The 26,524-nt window shown below is 37.3% G+C and overlaps 1 protein-coding gene across 2 annotated transcripts in view; it reads left to right on the top strand.

Annotated features, from left to right (window-relative positions):
* DMXL1 (Dmx like 1) overlaps window positions 1-26,524 on the top strand; it is a gene marked incomplete at both ends in the record, with an annotated part of 217,767 nt that overhangs the window by 168,577 nt on the left and 22,666 nt on the right. For both annotated transcript variants that reach the window (XM_080698416.1, XM_080698415.1), the window contains 3 exons: window positions 6,898-6,984; window positions 11,075-11,196; window positions 11,973-12,114. In XM_080698416.1, coding sequence (XP_080554542.1) covers window positions 6,898-6,984; window positions 11,075-11,196; window positions 11,973-12,114 — 351 coding nt within the window. The remainder of the gene's footprint in view (window positions 1-6,897; window positions 6,985-11,074; window positions 11,197-11,972; window positions 12,115-26,524) is intronic.

The following is a 26,524-nucleotide window of genomic DNA, read 5'->3' as shown; positions in this document are numbered from 1 at the left end:
GTATTTTGTTTAATAGTTTTGCATCCAAGTTCATCAGAGATATAGGCCTGTAGTTTTCCTTCCTTGAACTGTCTTTATTCGGTTTGGGTATTAGTGTGATGTTGGCTTCATAGAATGTATTTGGGAGAGTCCCGGTTTTTTCTATTTCCCGAAATAGTTTGAGTAGTATTGGTATTAGTTCTCCTATAAAGGTTTTATAGAATTCACTTGGGAAACCATCTGGTCCTGGGCTTTTCTTTGATGGTAAGCTCTTTATTGCTATTTCAATCTCTTTGATTGTTATTGGTTGGTTTAAGTGTTCTGTATCTTCTTGACTCAGTTTAGGAAGGTTGTATTTATCTAGGAAGTTGTCGATTTCCTCCAGATTTTCCATTTTGTTGGAGTATAGTTTTTCATAGTAGTTTCTGATAATCCTCTGGATTTCTACGCTGTCAGTAGTAATGTCTCCTTTTTCATCCCTTATCTTCATAATTTGGGTTGATTCTCTCTTTTTTTTACTTAGGTTGGCTAGTGGTTTATCAATCTTGTTAATTTTTTCAAGAAACCAGCTTTTGGTTTTGTTGATTTTCTGTATTGTTTTTTTATTCTCTATTTCGTTAATTTCTGCTCTAATTTTAATAATTTCCCGTCTTCTGCTGGCTTTGGGGTCCAATTGTTCCTGCTTTTCAAGGGCTTTGAGGTGTGTCATAAGGCTATTTATTTGAAGATTTTCTGTTTTTCTTATGTGAGCACTCAGTGCTATAAATTTTCCTCTTAATACTGCCTTCAAAGTGTCCCAGAGGTTTTGATATGTTGTTTCTTTATTTTCATTTGTTTCTAGAAATTTCTTGATTTCACCTCTTACATTTTCTATGACCCATTCTTCATTCAGAAGTGTGGTGTTCAGTCTCCACATGTTTATGTTGTTTCTCTGGGTCTTCTTATAGTTGATTTCTAGTTTCATTCCATTATGGTCTGAAATGACACAGGGAAGTATGTAACATTTTTTAAATTTGCTAGTGCTCATTTTGTGTCCCAGGATGTGATCTATTTTGGAGAAGGTTCCATGAGCAGCTGAGAAAAATGTAAACTCTGCTGTAGTTGGGTGAAATATTCTATATGTGTCCAAAAGGTCCATTTGGTTAATGGTGTTCTTTAGTTCTGAGACATCTTTACTGACCCTTTGTCTGGAAGATCGTTCTAGTATTGTGAGAGGTATGTTGAAGTCTCCCAGTATTATTGTGTTGGGATTTATGTGTGGCTTCATGTCACAAAGAGTTTGATTTATGAAAGTAGCTGCCCCTACGTTTGGGGCATAGATGTTGATTATTGTTATTTCCTCTTGCTGGACTATTCCTTTTACCAGTAAAATGTGACCTTCTTTGTCTCTTCTAATAAGTTTGGGTTTGAAGTCTAACTTGTCTGATATCATAGTTGCTACTCCTGCTTGTCTTCGAGTACCATTAGCATGGATTACCTTGCTCCAGCCCTTTACCTTGAGTTTGTTCCTATCTTTACTTGTGAGGTGTGTTTCTTGTAAGCAGCAGATGAATGGATTCTGGCTTTTAATTCATTTTGCCACTTTATGTCTTTTTATTGGGGAGTTGAGGCCGTTTACATTTAGTGTGATTATAGAGAGATAATTTTTAATTCCCAACATGTTAAGATCTTATTTCTGTTTGAGATACTGTTTATTCTTCTTTGCTTAGTTGTCCGCTGGATGGGAATTCTTGTTTCTTTGGTTCTGTCGTGAATTACCCATTTCCTCTTTGCAGTTAATCTCCTTGAGTATTTTCTCTAGCGCTGGTTTTGAAGACATAAATTCCTTCAGTTGCTGTTTGTCATGGAAGCTTCTTATTTCCCCATCTAATTTGATGGATAGTTTTGCTGGGTAGTAAATTTTTGGCTGGAAGTTGTTTTCTTTCAGAGTTTGGAATATGTTACTCCAAGCCCTTCTGGCTTTCATAACTTGGTTTGGGAAGTCTGGAGTGATTCTAATTGGTTTGCCTCTGTATGTCACATGGCCTTTTGTTTTTGTTGCCTTTAAGATTCTCTCCTTGGCTTCCACATTAGTCATTTTGACAATTATGTGGCGTGGGGATCCTCTTCTCTGATCCTGTCTAAAGGGAGTTCTATAAGTTTCCTGGACCTGTGTATCGACCTCTTGCTCTATGTTTGGAAAATTTTCCGCTATTACTTCCTTGAAGAGATTGTTGATCCCTTTGGTTTCACCTTCTTTTCCCTCCTCTATTCCAATTATTCTTAGGTTAGCTCTCTTGAAATGGGCCCATATTTCTTCAATGTCAGATTCCTGCTGTCGGGTTTTTTTTTCTAAATTAGAAACTATGCGTTCATTTTTAGCATGATCATCTTCAAGAAGCGAGATTCTATTCTCCATGTGGTCTAATCTGTTGTTTATACTTTGAATTGAGGCCTTTACTTCATTAATTGCATCCTTTATCTCTTTTTGACTCTCTCTAAATTCTTTTCGAAAGTCCTCTATTATTTCTAAAGTTATTTTCCTAATTTGATCTTCTAGAGATCTTTGGGTTTCTGTGTTATCAGATTCTGATGTTGTGGTGTTGTTGGCATTCACTGCTCCATTGTTATTTCTCTTTCCCATGATTTTGGAAGTTTGTGCCTTCTCTGGGTTCTTCCCTGAGTCACTACGAGTTCACTTAAGATGCTCTGGATCTCTAGTCTATGGTATCTCAGTCACCACTACTCCTTTACTGTGTTGTATCACAAAGTCTCAGACCCAGGGAGTCAATCAAGGCTGCTTAGACCGTGGGGGGTGCCAAGTTGGGCGTTCTCCAGTGGGGAGTTGTGACTATCGTATGATATCTCTGCCACTGCCACTCCCCCACTGGGCTGCACTGCTAAAATCTCCGACCCAGGGAGACTATCTGCGCAAGTCCCTGGGAGTGCAGTACTGGGATTTCTCCCCTAGGGGCCGCAATTTGACTCACGGTTGTTGAGTGCGCTGATGGAGCTGTAGTGAACTCGGTGGATTCGCTGCTGCCGCCACTGGCAATATGGCACCACTGCCACGCCTTCGGCCGTGATGCGGCGTATTTCTTCTCTGGTTTTGAACTCTGCTCTGAGTCCTTGCCAGTTGTGCTGCGCCCAGCCCTTGGGAGCTTTAGATGTTCCCTGCACCAACAAAACTGCTGACTGCCGCCCAGCTGTTCAGCACCTGCTCACCTCGGCTCGCTGTCCACCCCTCCTCTCAGGCGCCTGGTGGCTGGTTGAGTGGGTTGGTCTAGGGCCGTCCGGTGAACTCGCCGCTGCCGCCAGCAGTAAGACACTGCTTCTGCATCCTAGGCCGCGAGGCCAGAGTACCTCCTCTCTGGATTTGAGCTCTGTTTTGAGTCTCCCTCCTCTCTGGAGCCTGGTGTTGCTAGGGGAGATGTAGGCCGCGCCGCTCCGGCTGCTCTGCGCCGCGGCTCTGGCTGCTCCGCACCACGGTTCTGGCCGCTCCGGCTGCTCCGGCCGCTCTGCACCGCGGCTCTGGCTGCTCTGCACCGTGGGTCTGGCCACTCCGGCCGCTCCGGCCGTTCCGCGACGTGGCTCTGGCTGCTCCGGCTGTTCTGGCCGCTCCGCTCCGGCTGCTCTGGCCGCTCCGCTCAGCTGTTCTGGCCACTCTGCTCCAGCTGCTCCGGCCGCTCCACTCCGCGGCTCCGGCCACTCCGCGCCGCCGCTCCAGCCAATCCGCGCTGCAGCTCTGACTGCTCCGGCTGTTCTGGCCGCTCCGCTCGGCTGCTCTGGCCGCTCTGCTCAGCTGCTCGGAACCGCGACTCCAGCTGCTCTGTACCGCGGGTCTGGCCACTCTGGCCGCTCCGGCCGTTCCGCGCCGCGGCTCTGGCTGCTCCAGCTGCTCAGGCCACTCCGCTCCGCGGCTCCCCCCAATCCGCGCTGCGGCTCTGGCCGCTCCGGCTGCTCAGGCCGCTCTGCGCCGCGCGGGCGCAGCACTTCGGGCTGGTTTTTTTCCGGTGTCTTGTTTTTCCAGCCCTTTTTTCTCTGTCCCTTGTATTTACCGTTTTTATTTCTTTGCTGTGGTGTTTTCTGGCTCTGAAAGGCGCTGGTTTTGAGGTAGTAGAGTTGGATTGTTAGCGGGACTTGTAAGTGCCGCTTTCCTCCGTCGCCATCTTCCCGGAAGTCCTTTTTTTTTTTTTTAATTGGTGCATGTAGACATACATTTTAATGGAGTACAAGATAATAGAGGCATACATATACACATGTACCCAATTTCTACCCCATTCCCTCCTCTCTCATCCTTCTTATGTTTGGCTTAATGATTGACTTTGATATGTTTGTGAATGTACATCATGTACATTAGGGAATTTTTCTCTTCTGCCCTTCCTTCCCTCTCAGTTAGGTCACCTTATTTGCTCATTTTATAGTCTCTCCTCCTTTGTCTAGAGTTCTTCTTATGACCCATTTTCTTCCTAGCTTCTGCATATTAGAGAAATCATCTGATTTCTTACTTTTTGTGACTGACTAATCTCACTTTGCATAATGTTCTCCAGTTCTGTCCATTTCCCTGTAAATGATGTAATTTTGTTCTTCTGTATGGCTGAGTAAAATTCTATTGTGTACATATTCTATGGTTTGTAATCTGTTTATCTATTGATGAACATCTTGGCTGGTTCCACAGTTTGGCAATTGTGAACTGTATAGCTATAAACATAGATATGCATTCATTAGTTTGATAGTTCGGTTTTCATTCTTTTGGGTAGATACCCAGAATTGGTATTGCTGGATTATATGGTAGGTTTATTCCCATTCTTCTGAGAATTCTCCATACTGTTTTTCAAAGTGGTTGCACTAATTTACAATCCCACCAACAATGTATTAGAATTCCCACTTCTCCACATTCTCGCCAGCACTGGTTATTGTTTGTGCTTGAATGATTGCCATTCTAGTTGGAGTTAGGTGAAATCTCAGGGTAGTTTTGATTTGCCTCTCTCTGATTGCTAATGATTTTGATTATTTTTCATACATTTATAGGCCATTTGAATTTATTATTTTGTAAAATGTCTATTTATTTAGTTCATTTGCCCATTTTTGATTGGGTTGTTTTCTTAGAGGTTTCTTAAGTTCTCTGTATAGTCTAGATATGTCCTCTATCAGAGGAATAGTTGGCAAAAATTTTCCCCAATTCTGATGGCTCTGTGTTGAGGTTCTTGATAGTTTCCTTTGCTTTACAAAAGCTCTTCAATTTAATGCAGTCTCATGTATGATCCACCTTTTACTGGTGGATTTCTTTTGTACTGGATTTCATTTTCAGTGTATTTATGGTTGGCATACAGAGAGTTTCTGATTTTTTAAGATTGATTTTGTATCCAGACACTTTACTGAATTGGGTGATCAGTTCTACAAGCCTTTTGGTTGAGATTTTTGAGTCTTCTAAGTATAGTATCTAAGTATAGCATCTGCAAATAGCGATAGTTTTAGTTTTTCTTTTCCTATTTGTTTTTCTTTGGCTTCCTTTTTTTTTTTGCCTTATTGATCTGGCTAGAGTCTCAAGTACTATATTGAAAAGAAGTGCTGATAATGGACATCCTTGGTCTTGTTCCTGTTTGTAGGGGGAATTGTTCCACTTTTCCTCATTTAATATGATGTTGTCTGTGGGCCTATGTAGATTGCCTTTATGATGTTGAGGTATGTTCCTTCTATTCTAACTCTCTGCACTGCTTTTAGCATGAATGGGTGTTGAATTTTATCAAATGGTTTTTCAGTGTCTATTCAAATGATCATGTGATTTTTGTATTTGTTTCTGTTTATGTGTTGAATTACAAGGATTGATTTTCATATGTTGAACCAGCCTTGCATCCCTGGGATGAAGCCTACTTGGTCATGGTGTATGATTTTCTTGATGTGGTTGCAAATTTTATTTTAGTTTCGAATATGTTTATCATCGTTATATCCACTGATTTTTCTTTGCATGGGGATATTTTGGTTTGGTTACTGTGCAAATCTCTTTTAACTCTATAATTCAACAGTACTCTTTGTTGCCATTTTTTAAAATGTTGCTAACCTCGATTAGTTTTGTGGCAATTTAGCAGGGATTGGCAAATAAGAGACGAATGTGTCATATGCTAATTTCAAATTAACAATTTCTGTACTTCACAATTAGCTATGAAACATTTTATAATAATTCAATTTTTAATTGAAGGTTTGGGATGGTAAAATGCAATAAGATACTGGATTAAGCAATGTTTCCAACTCTCAATATTAACCTTTTTCCAATTTACATTTATTTTAGTAAATCTTTATTTTATGTAGTATTATTTGAGTCCAAACATGTATACTTCTCTAGGGTAAGAGAATATCGTATTTGTCCCTCATGTAAACTATTATGGTTTACTCAGCTACTAAAATGATGACTAACTTGGGTGAGTTACCATGCTTTCTAGAACTTTAGATTTCTTCTCTATTCATTAAAAATTATTTTAGATCAGAATAAACCATAACCAGCTGTTTAAATATTATCTGATAAGAATTTTTTACATTTTTAAATAGTTGTTTGGGGTGTAGGGGGAAACAGGAGAAGAATATGCAACAGAGGATTATATTACCTTTTGTGGTTTTAAAGAACTATAATATTGAGTATCCTGTAACTAAATCTTCAATTAAAATGTCTTGATCCTTTAAAGTTAATTTAGTGTCACTTGGAAGATAACTAGCTAATATATTTGCATATTTTTTACTGTGTAAAAAAACAAGTTTGAAAAAAATTTATTATTTGTCAAATAAATTTTGTTTTTAGCATTAACGTGTAAAATAGCACCTTTGGAATTGAAATCACTGGAAAACTTTCTTAAAATTATTTATGCAAGTACTAAATGCTAGGTTGACATGAATTATTTGTTCTATTACTAAAATCACTATATTTTTATATTTTCTTTCATTTAGATAGAAGCAGATTTGGGATATCCTGGAGGTAAAGCAAGAATTGTTCATAAGGATTCTGATATCATTACTGCCTTTGCTGTTAATAAAGTAAGTACATAGACATTTTTCTGTAGCTATTAAATATTCATTTTTCATTTTTTATCAGTTTATTCACTGTCAGTATTTATCTTTCCCAAAACTATTTCCAACTTCTTAAATTAACAATTGAATAAGTTTTTATTTTCTAAAACGATTATATTATTTGATAATGTGATTTCATTACTATATAATTTGGGAACTAAAGTTGATGAAATATTTATTACTACACAGAGAGAAGTACCAAATGATTATATGTGTGAGAGCTTTAAAATTTATGCAAGGTATTATAGCAACCCAAAGAAAAGTTTTTCTGTACTCCTTATGAGTATGTTGAATGTGATTTTTACCATTTGATAAACTTAAGATTATATTTGACTCAGAAATTCTCTTTGACACATACTACCAGTAGCTGCCCAGTTAGTGTGTTTTATTTGTACTCCTTTGCCTTGTTCTTAATATTGTCTCCTTTGAGATATCTGTAAGATTCAATAGAAGAGGTATACTTAGATGTACTAGTCCAAGGCTGAGACTATTTTCCCTTTTATTTCCCCTAATTGCCTTACTGCATGGTTTTTAGACAAGATACTTCTAGTTACTCTTTTATTTTCTTTTTTTTTTCATTAAACTATAGATATTATCTTTTTTCATGTATTCCTAAAGGATTATTAAAGGAGGGATGCATGAGTGTGTAGCTGTGTGTACTTGTGTGTTTTAAAATTCACAATAATTTTATGTGTTATTTATTTATACTTTTATTAGTGCATTATAGTCCCACAATATAATGTAAAAAAATGATAACGAGACACATGCATACAGCACTTGGTGGAACCCCTTCTTGTGCCTCTCCATTTCTCCCCTTCCCCAATACAGATTACTGAGATTGATGTGGGTATATTCATATATATACACATAGTTGATAGTATTTCTATTAATGAACCTGTCTTTTTTCTTCTCTTAGACCTTCCTTCAGGCTCCACTGAGTCACTCTTGTGTCCCAGTTACTCCCTAGTTTGTGCTTATTAGAGAAAACATATGACCCTTCATTCTCTGTGTTCTAATGTTGTAATATCTATTATATAGCATTATATGCATATATTTTTGTATGTCAGATACAAAATTTTTGTCTGTACTCTATAGTACCTGCCTTCCCCTGAAGAAAAGGTCATTTTAAATATTCTATCCTACAAAACTCCCTTTTCTTTTGTGAAATGGTGTATAAGTATATGTATAAGTACGTATATTCATCCACATATGTAATGTCTGCCATTTTCTTGTATGAGTGTGCTTTTTAATTTCTCCAGATTTGATATCATATTTTTTTCATGATTGCTAAGTTTGTCACTAGGAAATAATACCTTTTGCTTTAAATTTTATTTTATAAAAACAATTGAGCCAGGCGTGGTGGCACATGCTTGTAATCCCCGCGCTTGGGAGACAGAGACAGGAGGATCGCGCAGGTTCGAAGCCAGCCGCGCTGGCTTAAGAGACCCTGTTTCCAAATAAAAATATAAAAAATACCCAGGTGTGGTGGTGCACGCTTGTAATCCCAGCATTCGGGAGGCTAAGACCTAGAGGATCGTGGTTCGCGGATAGCCTCAGCTACTTAGTGAGGCCCTCTGCAATTCAGTGAGAACGGTTTCAAAGTAAAGAATAAAAAATAGGGCAGGGGGTGTAGCTCGGAGGTTGAATGCCCCTGGGTTCCATCCCCAGACCCACAAAAATAAATAAATAAATAAATAAATAAATAAATAAATAAATAAATAAAATGGGTCTGGGAGTGTAGCCCGGAGTTAGAAGGGCTTCCAGGTACCCCAGTATCACACATACACACACACACACACACACACACACACACACACACACACATCCATTGAGATTGAACTTTTCCTATTTGTTTAATTAGGAACTATCAAAAATTCAAGCTAATAAGTTAAATTTCAGAGTTTAATGGATTGTTTGAAGATACAAGATTCTTGGGTCACAGAAAAAGGACAGTTTATTTCTAACGGCAAGAGCAGTTGCCAGAATATCAGCATTCTCACACTGGTTCTCTGAGCTAGTTTCCACACATGACAAAAGAGGACCAGATAGAGATAGTACCTGTACATGCAATAGGTCATGTTACAGGAGAGGCTCACTGAGTTTAGTGAACCTGAACCTTTTCTGATGAACAGTGAGTATACCTGCATTTTGCTCTGGAAGGAGGAGAAACTTTGACTATATAGACATTCTAAAAATAATACTAGAGAACAGAACAAAGGGCATTGACTATCAAGGCATTCAAAATGGGAGGGATCCATTGAGAATTGTCTTTCAGCAGTATAGTTATCCTTTTTTGTTTCTTAATAGTTCAGTTTTTTCTTACTAATTTTGTTAGTATTTTACATATTAGTAATCTTGCTTTCTTTTTGATGTCAATATCTTCCTGTTTTCTATTAGAGATGTGCTTGTGTGTATGTGTTGCTATTGATCAAACTCGGGGCCTTATGCATGCCAGGCAAGTGCTCTACCACTGAGCTAACCTATATTCCCAGATGGAGATAGGTATTTTTAATTCTTAGATCTTTAAAATTTTTTATGATTTAATAAAACCAAATTCTTACTTATAATTTCTTCTGGCATACTTCCACTATTATTCTGTCTCTGTAACTTTTCTCTGTGATACTTTTCTATTTTATACTCAATTCAAAATAATTTATTATTTTTAAAATTTTTATTGCTGCATTGTAGTCATACATCTTAATGGGATAAAAGATGGTGGAGACATACATGCACACATCACCCAAATAGCCCTTACCTAATTCCTACCCCATTCCCTCCCCTTCCCTTTCTCCCATGCTTGGCTTAGTGATTAACTTTGATATGTTTGTTTAAGTATATCCTGTGCTTTAGAGAGATTCCCTTTTACCCCCCCCCCCCACTCCCATTCCCTAAGGTCACCTTATTTGCTCATCTAGAGAATCTCCTTCTTGATCTAGAGTTCCTGTGATACTTTTCTTTTTCTCCGGTTTGATTTTGTTTTGTCTATAATCAAAAGGTTTTAGTAAAGCTTGGCATTATTTTATTTGAATAATTAAGCATTTTGTCTTTAGCTTAGAGTTGGCTATCTCTCTCACCTTTCCCTAGCATTTAGGATTCTTCAACATCTTTCTCTACTGTTGTTATTGTTATTATAGTTGTTTTTGGGGGAGATTTTGTTTTTTTAATATGGAATCTCATGTCCAGGCACGTCTCAAACTCCTGAGCTCAAGCAATCTTCCCACATCAGCCTTCTGAGTAGCTGGGACAACAAACACATGCCACTACTCCTGGCCCTACACAATTTTAATTGTGCAAATCATAGAGAGATCATACCATTCTAGCACACTAGAGCAACAGTACTGGGAGAGAAAATGAAGCAATACGTGTACAGTCATGTATAGGTGGCTTTCTGTGAAAAGTATGGGAGTCCTAGAACAAAATCACATTTCAAAGTTAAGCTCATAATTATTTCACTAGAAGTTTTTTATTTGTAGCTCGGAGGTCAAATGCCTCTGGGTTCCATCCCCAGACCCTCAAAAAAATAAAAATAGGCTTTTATTGGTGCATTGTAGTGATATATCATTAATGGAGTTCAGAGTGATAGGGACATACATGCACACAGCACTTGGTGAGCTTACCTGTAGGTCCCACCCAATCCCTCTCCTTCCCAGTACATGATCCTGAGATGGGTATGAATAATTTCATATATGTATATACTATCAGTTGAAGCATGTCCTTCATCAAGTCTCCCTCCCTCTCTTACCTTCCTCCCCTAAACCCCATCTCTCCACTGGGGTTTCTCCTCCATTATCTGGAGTTCTTCTTGTATCCCAGTTTCTCCCTAGCTTCCACATATGAGAAAAAACAAATGACCCTTCACTTTCTGTGACTGGCTAATCTCACTTAGCATAGTATTCTTTATTATGTTATATCACTAGATGTTTAATTGGTAAAATTAAAGTATTATCACTAGACATTTAATTGGTAAAAAATTAAAGTATTTTTAAATTATTTTCATAAGTAGTCTATATACCCATAGTGTTTTTTATTTATAATTACCCTATGATTTATTTTTCAGGCAAATAGAAATTGCATAGCAATTGCTTCCAGCCATGATGTTCAAGAACTGGATGTTTCTGGAATTCTGGCTACACAGATCTATACTTGGGTAGATGATGATATAGAAATGGAAAACAAAGGGTACCTTTATATTTTGTTTTTATTCGCTTGTAACATTGAGTGGCTATTTCTATTGAACTATAACTTCTACAAGGTCCTTTAAAAGAATAATTGTAGCCTGGCATGGTGGTATATACCTATAATGCCAGTCCTTAGGAAGCTGAGACAGTAAGATCCCAAGATTAAGACCAGCCTCAGAAACTTAGTATGACCCTGTTTTAAAATAAAAAATAAAAAGGGTGGGGTTATAGTTTGGAGGTAGAAGGTACTAAGTACACTCAATCCCCAGCATTGACAAAAAGTATTACTAAATTTTAAGTAGAGTAGAAGCTGATGTGCCTAAGAGGAAATAATAGTTGGAAGGAGCTTTAAAAATGGAGATAAGAGTAAAAAGAGAGTAAGTGAAGAGAATAAAAATTGTTTGGGTATGAAAGTTATTGAGTTAAGAGTAAGAGCTAGCCGGACGTGGTGGCACACGCTTGTAATCCCTGCGCTTGGGAGGCAGAGACAGGAGGATCGCGCTGGTTCAGAGCCAGCCTCACTGGCTTAAGAGACCCTGTTTCCACATAAAGTTAAAAAATAGGTCTGGGAGTGTAGCCCATGGGAGTGTAGCCCGGAGGTAGAAGAGCTTCCAGGAACCCCAGTACCACCAAAAAAAAAAAAAAAAAAAAAACCAAGAGTAAGAGTAAAAGAAAGTTAATTTTAAAGGGAAATAAAAAGTCAAATGTTAGCATTTTCAAGTATAAGAAAGAAATAAAAAATGTGTTATTTTCATTCTGGTTGACATTCCTTTGTAGATCAGAAGATTTCTTGGTTATACATGCTCATGATGATTTGACAGCTGTTCAAGGTACAACACCATATACACATAGCAATCTTGGCACTCCAATCAACATGCCATGGCTTGGTAGTACACAGACTGGCAGAGGTGCATCTGTGGTATGTAAACTTAAAGATATATGGGTTTGTATTGGCTCTCCTGTTTTTCCCTATAAATTAATGGATAAAAAAGAGGATTGAAAACTTTTTAATTTCTAAATTTTTAGTAAGTCTTAAAAACTGATACTGTAAATTTTGAGAATGAGGAATCATATTTACATTTAATAAGGTAACAAAAGTGATCTTTAAAGTATACCTTATTTAAAAAACCAAAGAATTCTCCAGCTTCCAGGAAGATGGGGACCAAGGGAAACAGCACATCTCAAGTACTGCTGACACTTGGTCTCTGGTCACCATGAAAACAGCATCTTGACAAGAGAAAGAAACCAGCATAAATTTCAACAGAGCACTGAGAATTGAAAGGTGGCAGAAACAAAGATAGAAGGCAGAACAGCGAGCAGAAAAGTCCCCTGCCTGCCTCCAACAACTGCAGCCACAGAGGCCACAACAGCACCATCTTGCCTAATCATGCTGGGACTGCAACACTGTGGCCTCCAGAGACCCCTAGCAGAAAAGCCAAAAACCTGTTAGAAAGTAAGCAGCTGTAGCTCATCATAATTATAAGTGGTTAGCTTTTCCTGTCCAGGCCCTGGCTATGACCTGTATTAATCATGTCCTACGGAAATTGAGACTGACACTCAACAACACAAATCCTCTTACATATGCATTATCCCTAATCTTTATGATGTATTACCTTACTGAACTCAAACTCTCATTCTGTTCAATCATATCTGCTATAGAGTGAGAGAAAGCTATCAAAAGCAACAAAGATACAAACTGAAGAAGCCTGAAATCATGAGAAGAAGGAAATAGCAAGGCAGTAATGAGCTTCTACAACCCCACAATAACAAGACTCAGCAACAAAATTGGAGAGATCACCAGAACAAATCAGAAAATTAATAGTAGAAATGATACAAGATTTCCGAAAATAATTTAGTGCTTGAAAGAAATAAAGGAACAAATAAAGATTCTGACACACTGAACAGGAAATCAGAAAGAAGCTCTGAAGGAAGTAAAGGATGCAGTCATTGAAGAGAAGGAATCAATACAAACCATAGATTAGAACACATGGGAAATAGAATCTTGCTCTTAGAAAATGATTCCTCCAAAAATGAACGTATGCTATATAACTTAGAAAAATATATAGCATATATGTTATATAATTTAGAAAAAAATTTGGCGGCATGAATTGGACATTGAAGAGATATGGGCCCATATTAAAAGAGCTAACCTAAGAATTATAGGCATAGAAGAGGGAAATAGAAGGTGAAATCAAAGGGATCAAAAATCTTTTCAAAGAAGTAATATCAGAAAATTTAGAAAAAGAGATCAATATATAGGTAGAGGAAACTTATAGAACCCTCTTTAGACAAGATCAGAGAAAAGGTCCAACTAATGTAAAAAACCAAAGAGAGAATCTTAAAGGCAACAAAAGCAAAAAGCCAAGTGACATTATTATTTATTTTTTTTTTTTGAGGGCCTGAGGATGGAACCCAGAGGCATTTTACCTCCGCGCTACACTCCCTGTCCTATTTTTTTTTTTAAATTCTTTATTTGAAACAGGGTCTCACTAAGTTTCAGAGGGCCTCACTAAGTAGCTTGAGGCTGGCCATGAACCACGATCCTCCTGTCTCAGCCTCCCAAATGCTGGGATTATAGTAAGTGTGCTCTATCACTCTGGCTCCCAAGTGACATTTAGACTCAAACCAATTAGAATTGTTACATACTTCCCAAATCAAGTCTTGAAAGCCAGGAGGGCCTGGAGTAACATACTCAAAACTGTAAAAGAAAACATATTGCAGCCAAAAATTTCTTACCCAGCAAAAATATCTCTCAATTTGACTTGGTAATAAAAATCTTCTATGACAAACAGAAACTGAAAGAATTTGTCTTACAAACCAGCACTAGAGAAAATACTCAAAGAGATTAACTGCAAAGAAGAAATAAGTAATACATGCCAGAACCAGAGAAACGATAATTTCCTGAAGCAAACAACTAAGCAAAGAACAGCAAATACTACCTCAAACAAAAATTGAAACTCAAAATATTAAGAATTAAAAATCATCTCTCAGCCAGGCGTGGTGGCACACGTTTGTAATTCCATTATGCAGGAGGTTAAGTCAGGAAGATCGCGGTTCTTGGACAGCCTCAGCTACTTAGGTCTTTTGCAACTCAGTAAAACCCTGTTTCAAAAAAAGAAGGAGAAGGAAGAAGGAAGAAGAGGAGGAGGAGGCTGGGACTATAGATTGTAGGTAGAATACTCCTGGGTTTCATAAATCGCCTCAACTCCCCAATAAAAAGACATAAGGTACCAAAATGGATTAAAACACAGAATTCATATATATGCTACCTGCAAGAAACACACCTTACAAGTAAAGATACTAACAAACTAAAAGTAAAGGGCCGGGGCAAGATAATCCATGCCAGTAGAACTCAAAAGATAAGCAGGAATATCAGCTGTGATATCAGACAAATTGGAATTCAAGCCCAAGCTTATCAAACAAAACAAAGCAGATCATTTTTATTAGTAAAAGGAACAATCCAACAAGAGGAAATAACAGTGGTCAACATTTATGCCCCAAACATAGGTACAGCCAACTTTCATAAAACAAACTCTTTTTGACATTGTCATTCATAGATCCTAATACAATAATACTGGGAGACTTCAACACCCCTCTCACACCACTAGACTGATCTTCTAGACAGGAAGTCAGTAAAGATGCCTCAGACCTAATAAACACTATAAACTGAATGAACCTATTAGATACATACAGAATACTTCACTCAACTACAGCTGAATTCATATTTTTCTCAGCTGCTCATGGAACCTTCTCCAAAATAGACCACATCCTGGGCCACAAAGTGAGCTCTAGCAAGTTTTAAAAATGTGACATACTTCCCTGTGTTTCTGACCACAGTGGAACAAAACTAGAAATAAACTATAAGAAGATCCACAATACCACTTTAACGTGTGGACACTGAACATCACACTATTGAAGGATGAATGAGTAATAAAAGAAGTAAGAGGAATTTAAGAGATTCCTAGAAACAGATGTAGAGACACAACATATCCAAACTTCTGGGACACCTTGAAGGCAATGTTAAGAGGAAAATTCATAGGACAGAGTGCCCCCATAAGAATAGAAAATCACCAGATAAACATCCTAATGACATACCTCAAAACCCTTGAACAACAGGAACAATCTAAACCCAAAGCCAGTAGAAGACTGGAAATTATTAATCAGAGCAGAAATCAATGAAGTAGAAAACTAAAAAAATACAGAAAATCAACAAAACCAAAAGCTGTTTCCAAAAATAAGATAGATAAACCACTAGCCAACCTAACCAAAAGAGAGACAGAATCAATCTAAATTACTAAAGAGAAGTAAAAGCATATAGTACCAACAGCAGCATGGACATCAAAGGATTACCAGAAACTACTTCGAAAAACTATACTCCAAAAAATGGAAAACTTAGAAATTGACAGTTTCCTAGACACATATAATCTTCCTAAATTGAACCAAGAAGATAGAGAAATGACCAATAGCAGAGGCAGCAATAGCCTACTATCAAACAAAAGCCCAGGACCAAATGGTTTCCCAAGTGAATTCTATAAAATCTTTATAGAAAAGCTAATCCCAATACTCCTCAATCTATTCTGTAAAATAAAAGGAAACGAGACTCTCCCAAATACATGATACAAAGCCAACATCACCTTAATACCAAAACCAAATTAAGACAGCTAAAATAAATAAATAAATAAAACTGTAGGACCATATTGTTAATGAACTCAAACATGAAACTGCTAAACAAAATATTTAGCAACACAGTCATTCAAAACCACATCAAGAAAATCATATACCATGACCAAGTCTGTTCATCTCAGGGATGCAAGCCTGGTTCAACATACAAAAAATAATCCATGTAATTCAGCACATAAATAGAAAAAAAAGACAAAAATCACATGATCATTTCACTAGACACTGAAAAGGCATTTTCAAAATCCAACACCCATTTATGCTAAAACACTGCAGAGAATCAGAATAGAGGAAACATACCTCAACATCATAAAGGCAGTATACAATAGGCCCATAGCCAACATCATGTTAAAGGGAAAAACTGCAAGAATTCTCCCTAAAAACAGGAACAAGACGAGGATGTCCATTATCAACATTTCTTTTCAATATAGGACTTGAGACTCTAGCCAGAGCAATAAGGCAAATGAAGGAAGTCAAAAGAAATACAAATAGGAAAAGAACTAAAACTATCACTGTTTGCAGATGACATGATACTATACTTAGAAATTTCCAATGAACTCAACCAAAAAGCTTATAAAACTGATCAACAGTTTCAGCAAAGGGTCTGGATAAAAAACTCAATAATCAGAAGCTTTCTTATACGCCAACCATAAATTCACTGAAAAAGAAATCCAGAAAATACTTTCATTCAGGATATCCCACAAAAAAAATTTTTTTTGCATTTGTTAAATACTTTTATTGGTGTATTATAGTCTCACATCATGATGTAGTTCACAGTGATAGTGACAAGCATGTACATAGTACGTGGTGGCTTCCCCCCAAATCCTCCCCACCCCTCTTTCCCATACAGAACATTGAGATTGACATTGGTATTCTCACATATATGCATGATGACGATGGAAGTGATTTCTTCATTGATTCTCCCTCCTATGCCCCTTTTCCTATATAACCTCCCTTCCTCCACTGGGGTTTTTCCTCCATTATCTGGAGTCTCTCTCTTTTTTTTTTTTATTTTTCCCTAGCTTCTGCATATGAAAGAAAACATATGCTCCTTTTTCACTTTTTTTCAACATATTAAAATTTATTTTATGATATTTGGTAAAATTAATCAACTTGCAATTCATTCTAATTTTGTAACTTTTGATTTTTTTTCTGTAGTTTTGAAGCAAAAATTGTATAAACCACTCCTGCATATTACTTTATCCAGCTTTGCTAAATGTTTACTTTCTGACATACATACGTTTTTCTGAAATATTTGAAATTAAGCTGCAAACATCCTTCTCCTTTTTATTAACCTGAAACTATCATACATTTTTTTCAGAAAAAAACTATCCTAACATGAAATATGAACTCTAAATACCCAAAACTATTTAGAAAAAGAACACAGCTAGAAGATGTACATTTTCTTATTTCAAACCTTATAAAGCTACAATAATCGAAACAGTGTAGTACTGCTATAAAGGCAGATATATAAGCCAGTGGAGTAAAATAAAAAGCCTAGCCAGGCGTGGTGGCACACGCTTGTAATCCCCGTGCTTGGGAGGTGGAGACAGGAGGATCACGCAGGTTTGAAACCAACTGCGCTGGCTCAAGAGACCCTGTTTCCAAACAAAAAAGTATAAAAATAGGTCTGGGAGTGTAGTCTGGAGGTAGAAGGGTTTCCAGGAACCCCAGTACCACCAAAAATATAAATAAATAAGAAGCCTAGAAATAAATTCTTCCATATATGGTCAAGTTATTTTTGACAAGCTTTCCAAGAACATTTGGTGAAGGAAATAATAACCTTTTCACTAAATATTGTTGAAAAATAATAATTACATGAAAAAGAATAAAATTGGACCCTTACCTAACACCATATACAAGTATTAACTCAAAATAGATAAAGGACCTAAATGTAAATCTTAAGACCATAAACTTTTAGAAGGAAACCTAGGTAATAAAACTTCACAACATTGAAATTGGCAGTGATTTTTTGGATTTGATTCCAAAGGCACAGGCAAAAGAAAAAGTGTTTAAATATTGAAAAAAAATTGAAAAAGACCTTAGGATATGGCAAGATCTTTCATGTTCTTGAATAGGTAGAATAGTTGTCATCAGAATGGCAATTCTTTCAAATGTGATCAACAGAATTGGCACAGTACTCATTAATTACCAAGGTTATTTCTCACAGACATAGAAAAATCAGCCCTTAAATTCATTTGTGACAACAATAACAAAAAAAAATAGAATAGTCAAAGTACTTCTCAGCAACAAGACCCATACAGGAAGCATCACAATACCTGACTTCAAGCTATACTACAAAGCCATAATAATAAAAACAGCATGATGTTCTTGGCACAAAAACAGACACAAGACCAATGGAGCAGAATAGAAGACTCAAAAACAAATTCGCACACTTAACAGCCAATTGATTTTTAACAAAGGGATCAAAAACATACACTGGAAGAGATATAGCTTTTTCAACAAATGGTGCTGGCAAAACTAATTAACTATATGCAGAAAGATAGAAATAAACCCACTTTCTCACACTGCACAAGAGTTGGATGGATCAAAGACTGGGAAACCTTGAGACTTCTTGAAGAAGGCATAGTTCCAACACTGCAACACATAGACATAAGTAAAAACTTTCTCAACAAGACCCCAAAGACAAAAAGAAAATTGATACATGGGATTGCATTAAACTGAAGAGTATTTGTAAAGCAAAGGAAACTATCAGGAACCCCAACAGAGAGCCAACAGAATGGGAGAAAATTTTTGCCAACTATTCCTCTAATAGAGGACAAATATCTAGAAAATACAGAGAACTCAAACTCAGCACTAAGAAAAAAGTAACCCCCCAAAAAGTTGACAGTTGAACTGGATACTCACAAAAGAAGAAATTCAACTGTTCAATAAATATATGAAAAAATGCTCAACATCATTAGCAATCAGAGAATGCAAATCAAAACTACCCTGAGATTTTACCTAATTCCAGCTAGAATGGAAATCATTCAAAACACAAACAACAAATCTGTTGAGGATGTGGAGTAGTAAGAACTCTCATGCATTGCTGGTGGAATTGCAAATTAGTAAGATGACTTTGAAAAACTGTATGGAGGATCCTCAGAAGAATTGGAATAAACCTACCATATGGTTCAGCAATACCATTTTTGGGTATCTACTCAAAAGAATGGAAACCAATAGAGCTCCAATAGAGCACTAATATCTAGAATATACAGAGAACTCAAACTCAGCACTAAGAAAACAATTCAATAAAAAAAAAATGGGCAAGCCAACTAAATAGTTTACAAAAGAAGAAATTCAAATGGCCAATAAATGCATGAAAAAAATGCTCAACATCATTAGCAATCAGAGAATGCAAATCAAAACTACCCTGAGATTTTACCTAACTTCAACTAGAATGGCAGTCATTCAAAACAAACAACAACAAATGCTGGCAAGGGTGTGGAGAAGTAGGAACTCTCATACATTATTGGTAGAATTGCAAATTAGTGCAACCACTGGAAAACAATATGGAGAATCCTCAGAAGAATGGAAACAAACCTACTATATGATCCAGCAATACCATTTCTGGGTATCTACCTAAAAGAATGGAAACAAAATGCCAAATTAACACGTGTATCTATGTTCATAGCTATACAATTCGCAATTGCAAAACTATGGAACCAGCCAAGATGTCCATAAACAGATGAATGGATTACAAAACTATGAGATATGTACACAATGGAATTTTACTCGGCCATAAGATTATGTAATTTACAGGGAAATGGATAGAACTGGAGAACATTATGCTAAGTGAGATTAGTCAGTCACACACACACAAAAAGAAATCATTTGCTGTCTGTAGTATGCGGAAGCTAGGGAGAAAAAGGTTCATAGCAGGAACTCCAAACAAGGAAGGAAAAATTATAGATGAGCAAATAAGGTGACCTAACTGAGGAGGATCGGGGAAAGGGAAAATCCTTAATGTACATGTTGTATATTCACAAACATATCAAGGTCAATCCATAAGCCAAACATGAGGGAGAGGGGAGGCAATGGGATGAGAATTGAGGAAGGGTTAAATGAATGATGTGTGCATGTATGCCTCTACCATCTTTTCCTCCATTAAGATGTATGACTACAATGCACCAAATAAAAAAATTTTTAAAAACCAAAGAGCTCTATTGTAATTAGTAATCATCTGAAACTTTATGGTCCAGATCAAGTTTCAGCAATATATGGCCTGTAAGTTGAGCCCTGCCCATAGCCTGTTTTTTTTTTTTTTAAGTTAATGCACTAAGAATAGTGTTTAATTTTTTTTTTTTTTTTTTGAGTGCTGTGGATTTAAACCTTGGCCTCATGCATGCTAGGTGAATACTCTACCTCTAAGATATGTGCTCAGCCCTAAACTTTTAAGTGGTTTCAAAAAGCCTTGGAATCAGGAATGGTGACACACATTGGTAATCCCAGTACTTGGGAAGCTGAGATAGGAGGACACAGACTGAAGGACATCCTCAGCAAGTAGTGAGACTCTCATCAATCTTGTGATACCCTGTTTAAAAATAAAAATAGGATTGAAGGTGTAGCTCTGAGGTACATTGCTCCTGAGTTCAATCCCCAGTATCAAAAAAAAAAAAAAAAAAAAAGTTTGGAACCGGGTGTGCACGCTTGTAATCCCCGTGCTTGGGAGGCTGAGACAAGAGGATCATACAGGTTCGAAGCCAGCCTCCTCTGGCTTAAGAGACCCTGTTTTCAAATTTAAAAAAAAAATGTTTGCGTATTTTCTGGTACGTAAAGATTATAAAAAATGCAATTTTAGTGTCTATTTTTAATGTTTTATAGGAAAATAGTCATGGCCCTTCATTTATATATTGCTTGTGGATACCTTCACAGTACTCTGTCAGAATTAAATATCTGCCTTATATAAAGCCCAAAACATTCACTAGCCAGCTGCCTTTTATTTAAAAAAAAAAAAAAAAAAGATTTGTTGCTGGGCGTGGTGGCGCATACTTGTAACCCTGCGCTTGGGAGATGGAGATAGTAGGATCTCCTAGGTTCGAAGCCAGCCTCACTGTCTTAAGAGACCCTATTTCCAAATAAATAAATATATATGTAAGTAAAATAGGTCTGGGAGTGTAGCCCAGAGGTAGAAGGGGTTCCATCCATTCATCTGTGGATGGACACCACCTAGGTTGGTTCCATACTTTGGCTATTGCTAATTGTGGTGCTACATTCTGATTTCAGTCCCTTTAAAAAGAAACCCAGGAGTGGTATAGCTTGATTATATGGTATAGCTTGATTATATTATATCATTCCCAGTTTTCTGAGGAATATTCATTCTGATTTCACTAATTTGCAATTCTACCAACAATAGAAGAGTCTATTTCTCTACATCCTCACCAACATTTATTGTTTGACTTCTTGATTTCAGATCAACTAAGAAATGACCATTTTAAGTATGGCTTTTCTTAAAACTAATATAAATATTTTTTAACAAAACAACATAAACTTTCAAAAAGAATTAAGCAAAATGTGATAAAAAAAAAAAGAAAACTGAAGCCAGATGTACTGACACACCCCTATAATCCCAGTACTAGGGAGGCCGAGACAGGAGGATTCTAGGCTCAAAGGCAGCCTCAGCAACATAGACTCTCAGCAACCTAGTGAATCCCTGTTTCTAAATAAAAAATAAAGCTGGGGGTGTAACTTCAAAGTAGAATGTCCTTGGGTTCAATCCCCAGTAACACACACACACACACACACACACACACACACACACACTCTCAAACAAATGATGGACTGAGCTTAGTGTGGCTGCACAAATTTGTTATCCCAGTACTTGAGAGGCTGAGACAGGAAGATTGTAGGTTTGCAGCCAGCCTTAGCAAGTTAGGAAGGCCCTCCACAACTTAGTGAAACTCTTTCAAAATAAAAGATAAAGTGATGATGAACTGAAACAAAATTTTTGAAGTATCTATTTGAACCCTGATTACCTAAAGATAATTTAAAGTTATACCATCTAGATTTTTCTTTATTGATGCTTAGGGTATAAGAATTGAAATAGGATAAAAGAAACCTATACATTCTTTGACTTTCTAGGTGGCAGGAGTCTTTTGGTTTTTTGTTTGCTTTTTAATACTTTAAATTCCATAAAGTATTTTCCTTGGCCCCCCAAAATTTGTTTTCTTCTATTAGAATAGGTAATTGTTTATCTTTACTAGTACCTTTTAATATTTGATACTTAATGAAGTTCTTTTATGGCTAGTATAACCTTATGATTTCTGTTTTTTTCTTTTTTTCTTTTTGTTTTTTTTTTCGGGTCTGGGGATGGAACCCAGGGACATTCTACCTCCGAGTTACACCCCCTGCCCTATTTTTTATTCTTTATTTGAAACAGGGTCTCACTAAGTTGCAGAGGGCCTCACTAAGTAGCTCAGGCTGTCTGCGAACCGCAATCCTCCAGTCACAGCCTCCTGAATGCTGGGTTTATAAATGTGAGCCACCACGCCCAGCTGTGATTTCTTGATTTATCTATGGTAGCTCATTTTTACTCCTTACTCATTCTTCAGCCGTAGAAAGATCAAGTAACTTCACTTAAGTTTCTCTTTTAAATTTGTGGTAACACTTGTTTAAAATACTCTGCTACTATTAATTCATTGATTTCAGATGGCAGTGTTTTAAGGATTAAATTGAATTTGAAGCCAGATGTGGTGGTACAGGCCTGTAAACCCAGTACTTGGGAGGCTCAGACAGGAAGATTGCAGATTCCATGACAGCCTCAGCAAGTAGTAAGATTAATCAACCTAGCATAACTTTGTTTCAAAATAAAAATAGGGATGGGATGTGGTGGTGAACGCTTGTAATCCCAGCACTTGGGAGACAGAGACAGGAGGATCGCACAGGTTCGAAGCCAGGCTCGTTGGCTTAAGAGACCCTGATACCAAATAAAAATATAAAATAGGTCTGGGAGTATAGCTCGGAGGTAGAAGGGTTTCCAGGAACCCCAGTACCACCAAAAGTAAAATAATTAATAAATAAAAATAAAATTAGGACTTGGAGTGTAGCTCAGAGGTAGAATGCCCAGTAGCATGCACGTGCGCACACACACACACACACACACACACACACACACACACACACCACATTTGAATTTGAAAGGCAACTCTCCTCTGCCTTATCTCCCTTCATTCTCCACCTGATTTTGTTCTACCTACACTGGTTTATGTCTCTTAAACTCATGGATGTTATTGCCATGTTGGAGCTTTTGCCTTGTTTTCTACTTAACATGCTTTCTTCTTTCTTTACCACTTCCATCTCAACTCATATTCTGTGAAATTTCTCTGGCTTTCCTAGAGAAGACATTTGTCCCTACCCACTCTACCTATCTCCAGTCACCCTATATCTCATTTTGTCATTTTTATAGCATTTAGCAGTTGTTAAAATTACCAAATCATTATTTAGGTATCTTTGGGCTTTGTGGCGAATAGGCACTAGGGGTTGAACCCAGGGGTGTTGTACCTTTGAGCCGTACTGTTAGCCTTATTTTATTTTATTTTAATTTTTTTGTGTGTGGTACCAGGGGTCAAAGCCAGGGGCTTTTCTACCTCTGGACAATATACCCAGACCTATTTTATACTTTATTTGGAAACAGGTTCTCACTACGTTGCTGAGAGCCTCACTAAGTAGCTGACACTGTCTTTGAACCTGTGTGATCCCCCTGTCTCAGCCTACCAAGTGCTGGGATTACAAGCATGTGGCACCACACCCGGCTCTATTTTATTTTAATTTTGAAACAGGATCTCATCAAGTTCCAATTTTCTTTTCTTTTTTTTTCTTTTTTTTTTTTTTTTTTTTAGGTACCAGCGATTGAACTCAGGGGCATTGTACCTCCAAGTTATATCCCCAGCCTTATTTTTTATTCATAATTTTGAAACAATTGTGGAGGGCCTCACCTTAGTAGCTGAGGCTGGCCACAAACCTGCAATCCTCCTGTCTCAGCCTCCTAAGTACTGGGATTACAAGTGTGTGCCACCACGCTCAGCTTCAATTCTGTAATTTTTCTGCCTCAGCCTCCAAGTGCTATGATTACTGGCATGTGCTGCCACCCCGGCTTAGTTTTTTTTGTTTTTTTTTTTTTTTTTAACATGCTGGAATGTAAGTGTATTGAGGACTTGGATTTGCCTGCCTTATAGACCGATAATTTCTTAGTAGAATGGTGTTGGATATATTGCTGGTGCTCATAAAAATTTATTTATGTCCAAAACATTATAACATAGAAATTGTCTTTAGAATTACTTTAAGGATAGCCAGGTATAGTGACACAGTCTTGTAATCCCAGTAATTGGGAGGCTGAGACAGGAGGATTGCAGGTTTATGGCCAGCCTCAGCTACTTAGTGAGGCCCTCTGCAACTTAGTGAGACTCTGTTTCAAAAATAAAGAATAAAAAATTGGGATGAGGGTGTAGCTTAGAGGTAGAATACCCTGCGTTTAGTCCCCATTGCTGCAAAAATAAAGAATTCCTGCTGGCCATGGTGGCTCACACTTATAATCCCAGCATTCAGGAGGCAGAGACCAGAGGATTGTGGTTCCTGGACAGCCTCAGCTACTTAGCAAGGCCCTTTACAACTCAGTGAGACCTTGTTTCAAAAATTTTAGAAGGCCAGGCATGGTAGCACACACTTTAATCTCAGCATTCGGGAGGCTGAGACCAGAGGATTGAGTATCACAGTTCACTGACAGCCTCAGCTACTTAGTGAGGCCCTTTGCAACTCAGTGAGACCCTGTTTCACACTTGAATTCCCAGCATTTGAGAGACTCAGACAGGAGGATCCAGGTTCATGGACAGCATCAGCTACTTAGGCCCTTTGCAACTCAGTGAGACCCTGTTTCAAAATAAAGAATAAAAAATAGAACTGGGCAGGTAGAATGCTCCTGGGTTCCATCACCAGTAATGAAATAAATAAATAAAGTAACTAACTAAAAAATAGGGTTAGGGTGTAGCTCGGAGGTACAGTGCCCTTGGCTTCCAACCCTAGTACCTCAAAAAAAAATTTTTTTAATGAAATAAAAAGACTAAAAAATAGAGCTGGGGTGTAGCTGAGAGTTAGAATGCCCCTGGGTTCTATCTTCCGTAAAAAAAAAAAAAAAAAAAAAAAAAGTCTTCATCAATAGATGAATGGATTGCAAAATTATGGGAAATACACACAATGGAATTCTACTCCACAATAAGGAAAAACAAAATCATGTCATTCGCAAGAAGATGGAAAGACCTGGAGAACATTACATTAAGATCAGCCAAGCACAGAAAGAGAAGAGACATATGTTTTCTCTAATATGCCCAAACTAGGGAGTATTAGGAATACCAGAGGCACTTCAGATAATGGAGGAAAAACCTCAGCAAAGTTGAAGTGGAAGGGTAGGAAAGGAAGAAGGCTGAGGTTGATTAACTGGAAGAGCTACATTTGAATATGTGTGTAAATGTGAATATAGCATCATCAACCTGGACATCCATTGTTGGAAGGCGGGGAGGGCACCAAGTACTATGTGAATGTATGCCATTGTCAAATGATCCACATTATGATATGAAACTAGAGTGTACCAATAAAAAAGTAATAAAAGAATTCCTTTAGAGATGAATTTTCTTTCTCAGTCTTCAGACAGCTTTCTAGTTTGGGGTCATTGTGATTTGTGAATCACACATTGAGATTGCCATATTACCTACACAAGAAAAAAGACACCGATAGAATAAGGTTGTTCTCATCTATATGAATCTTCCCAGTTAATGATTTCCTTGTCTTATAATATCTTACATGTCCTCCCTGAAAAAATCTTAACCTGAATTTGGTTTTGGGTTTTTCTTTTTTTTTTTTTAACCCTTTGCAGTACTGGGAATGGAACCCAAGGGCATTCTACCTCCAAGCTATGTCTCCAGCCCAACTTTTTTATTCTTTATTTTGAAACAGGGTCTCACTAAGTTGCAAAGGACCTCACCAAGTAGCCGAGGCTATTCGCGAACCCAGATCCTCCTGTCTCAGCCTCCCAAATGCTGGGATTACAAGCGTGCGCTTCAATGCCCGTTTTTTTTTTTTTTTAGTCTGCATATTTTTAACTCATGATTTTCATTTGATACTTCAGTTAGAAACAAAAAGAAAATAAAATATAGGAGCCTTTAGGCATATCTTTAATTAAGGACATGGAATATAATATGAGAAACAATAGTAATAACTCATGAGGTTTTCATTCTTTTTCTGAAGAATCTATAAAATGTTTTCATTATCCTATCATTTCAGTGAATGATGAATGCTAGTAAAAACATATGATTGTTATGATCAACTTCTGCTGTTTTGAAATATAACTGCACCCTTGTGTATCTTTCAGTTTTTCTATGCCTCACCATTTCTGTTGATGTATTCTCTTGCCTCCCTACCAATTCCTCACCTTCTCCACATTAGGTTAATTGAAGAATTTAGAACCCCAAAGTAAAACAACAAAAAAGCCTACCTGAAATTGATGCCACAGACTTGGGATAACATATAACTATAATTATGGTGCTATATATATAGGAAATAGTCTACAAATTAAGGTTTACCCTTTAATTTTATTTCACTCTTGACAGGCTACTTAAATTATTCAAATCATGATTTAAAATGAGTAAACTAAAACTATCAAT

This window comes from Muscardinus avellanarius, assembly GCF_963383645.1.
Source record: "Muscardinus avellanarius genome assembly, chromosome: 7".
Lineage (NCBI taxonomy): Eukaryota > Metazoa > Chordata > Mammalia > Rodentia > Gliridae > Muscardinus > Muscardinus avellanarius.
The sequence above is the reverse complement of the archived record's forward strand: the minus strand, read 5'-3'. Positions and strand labels throughout refer to the sequence as shown.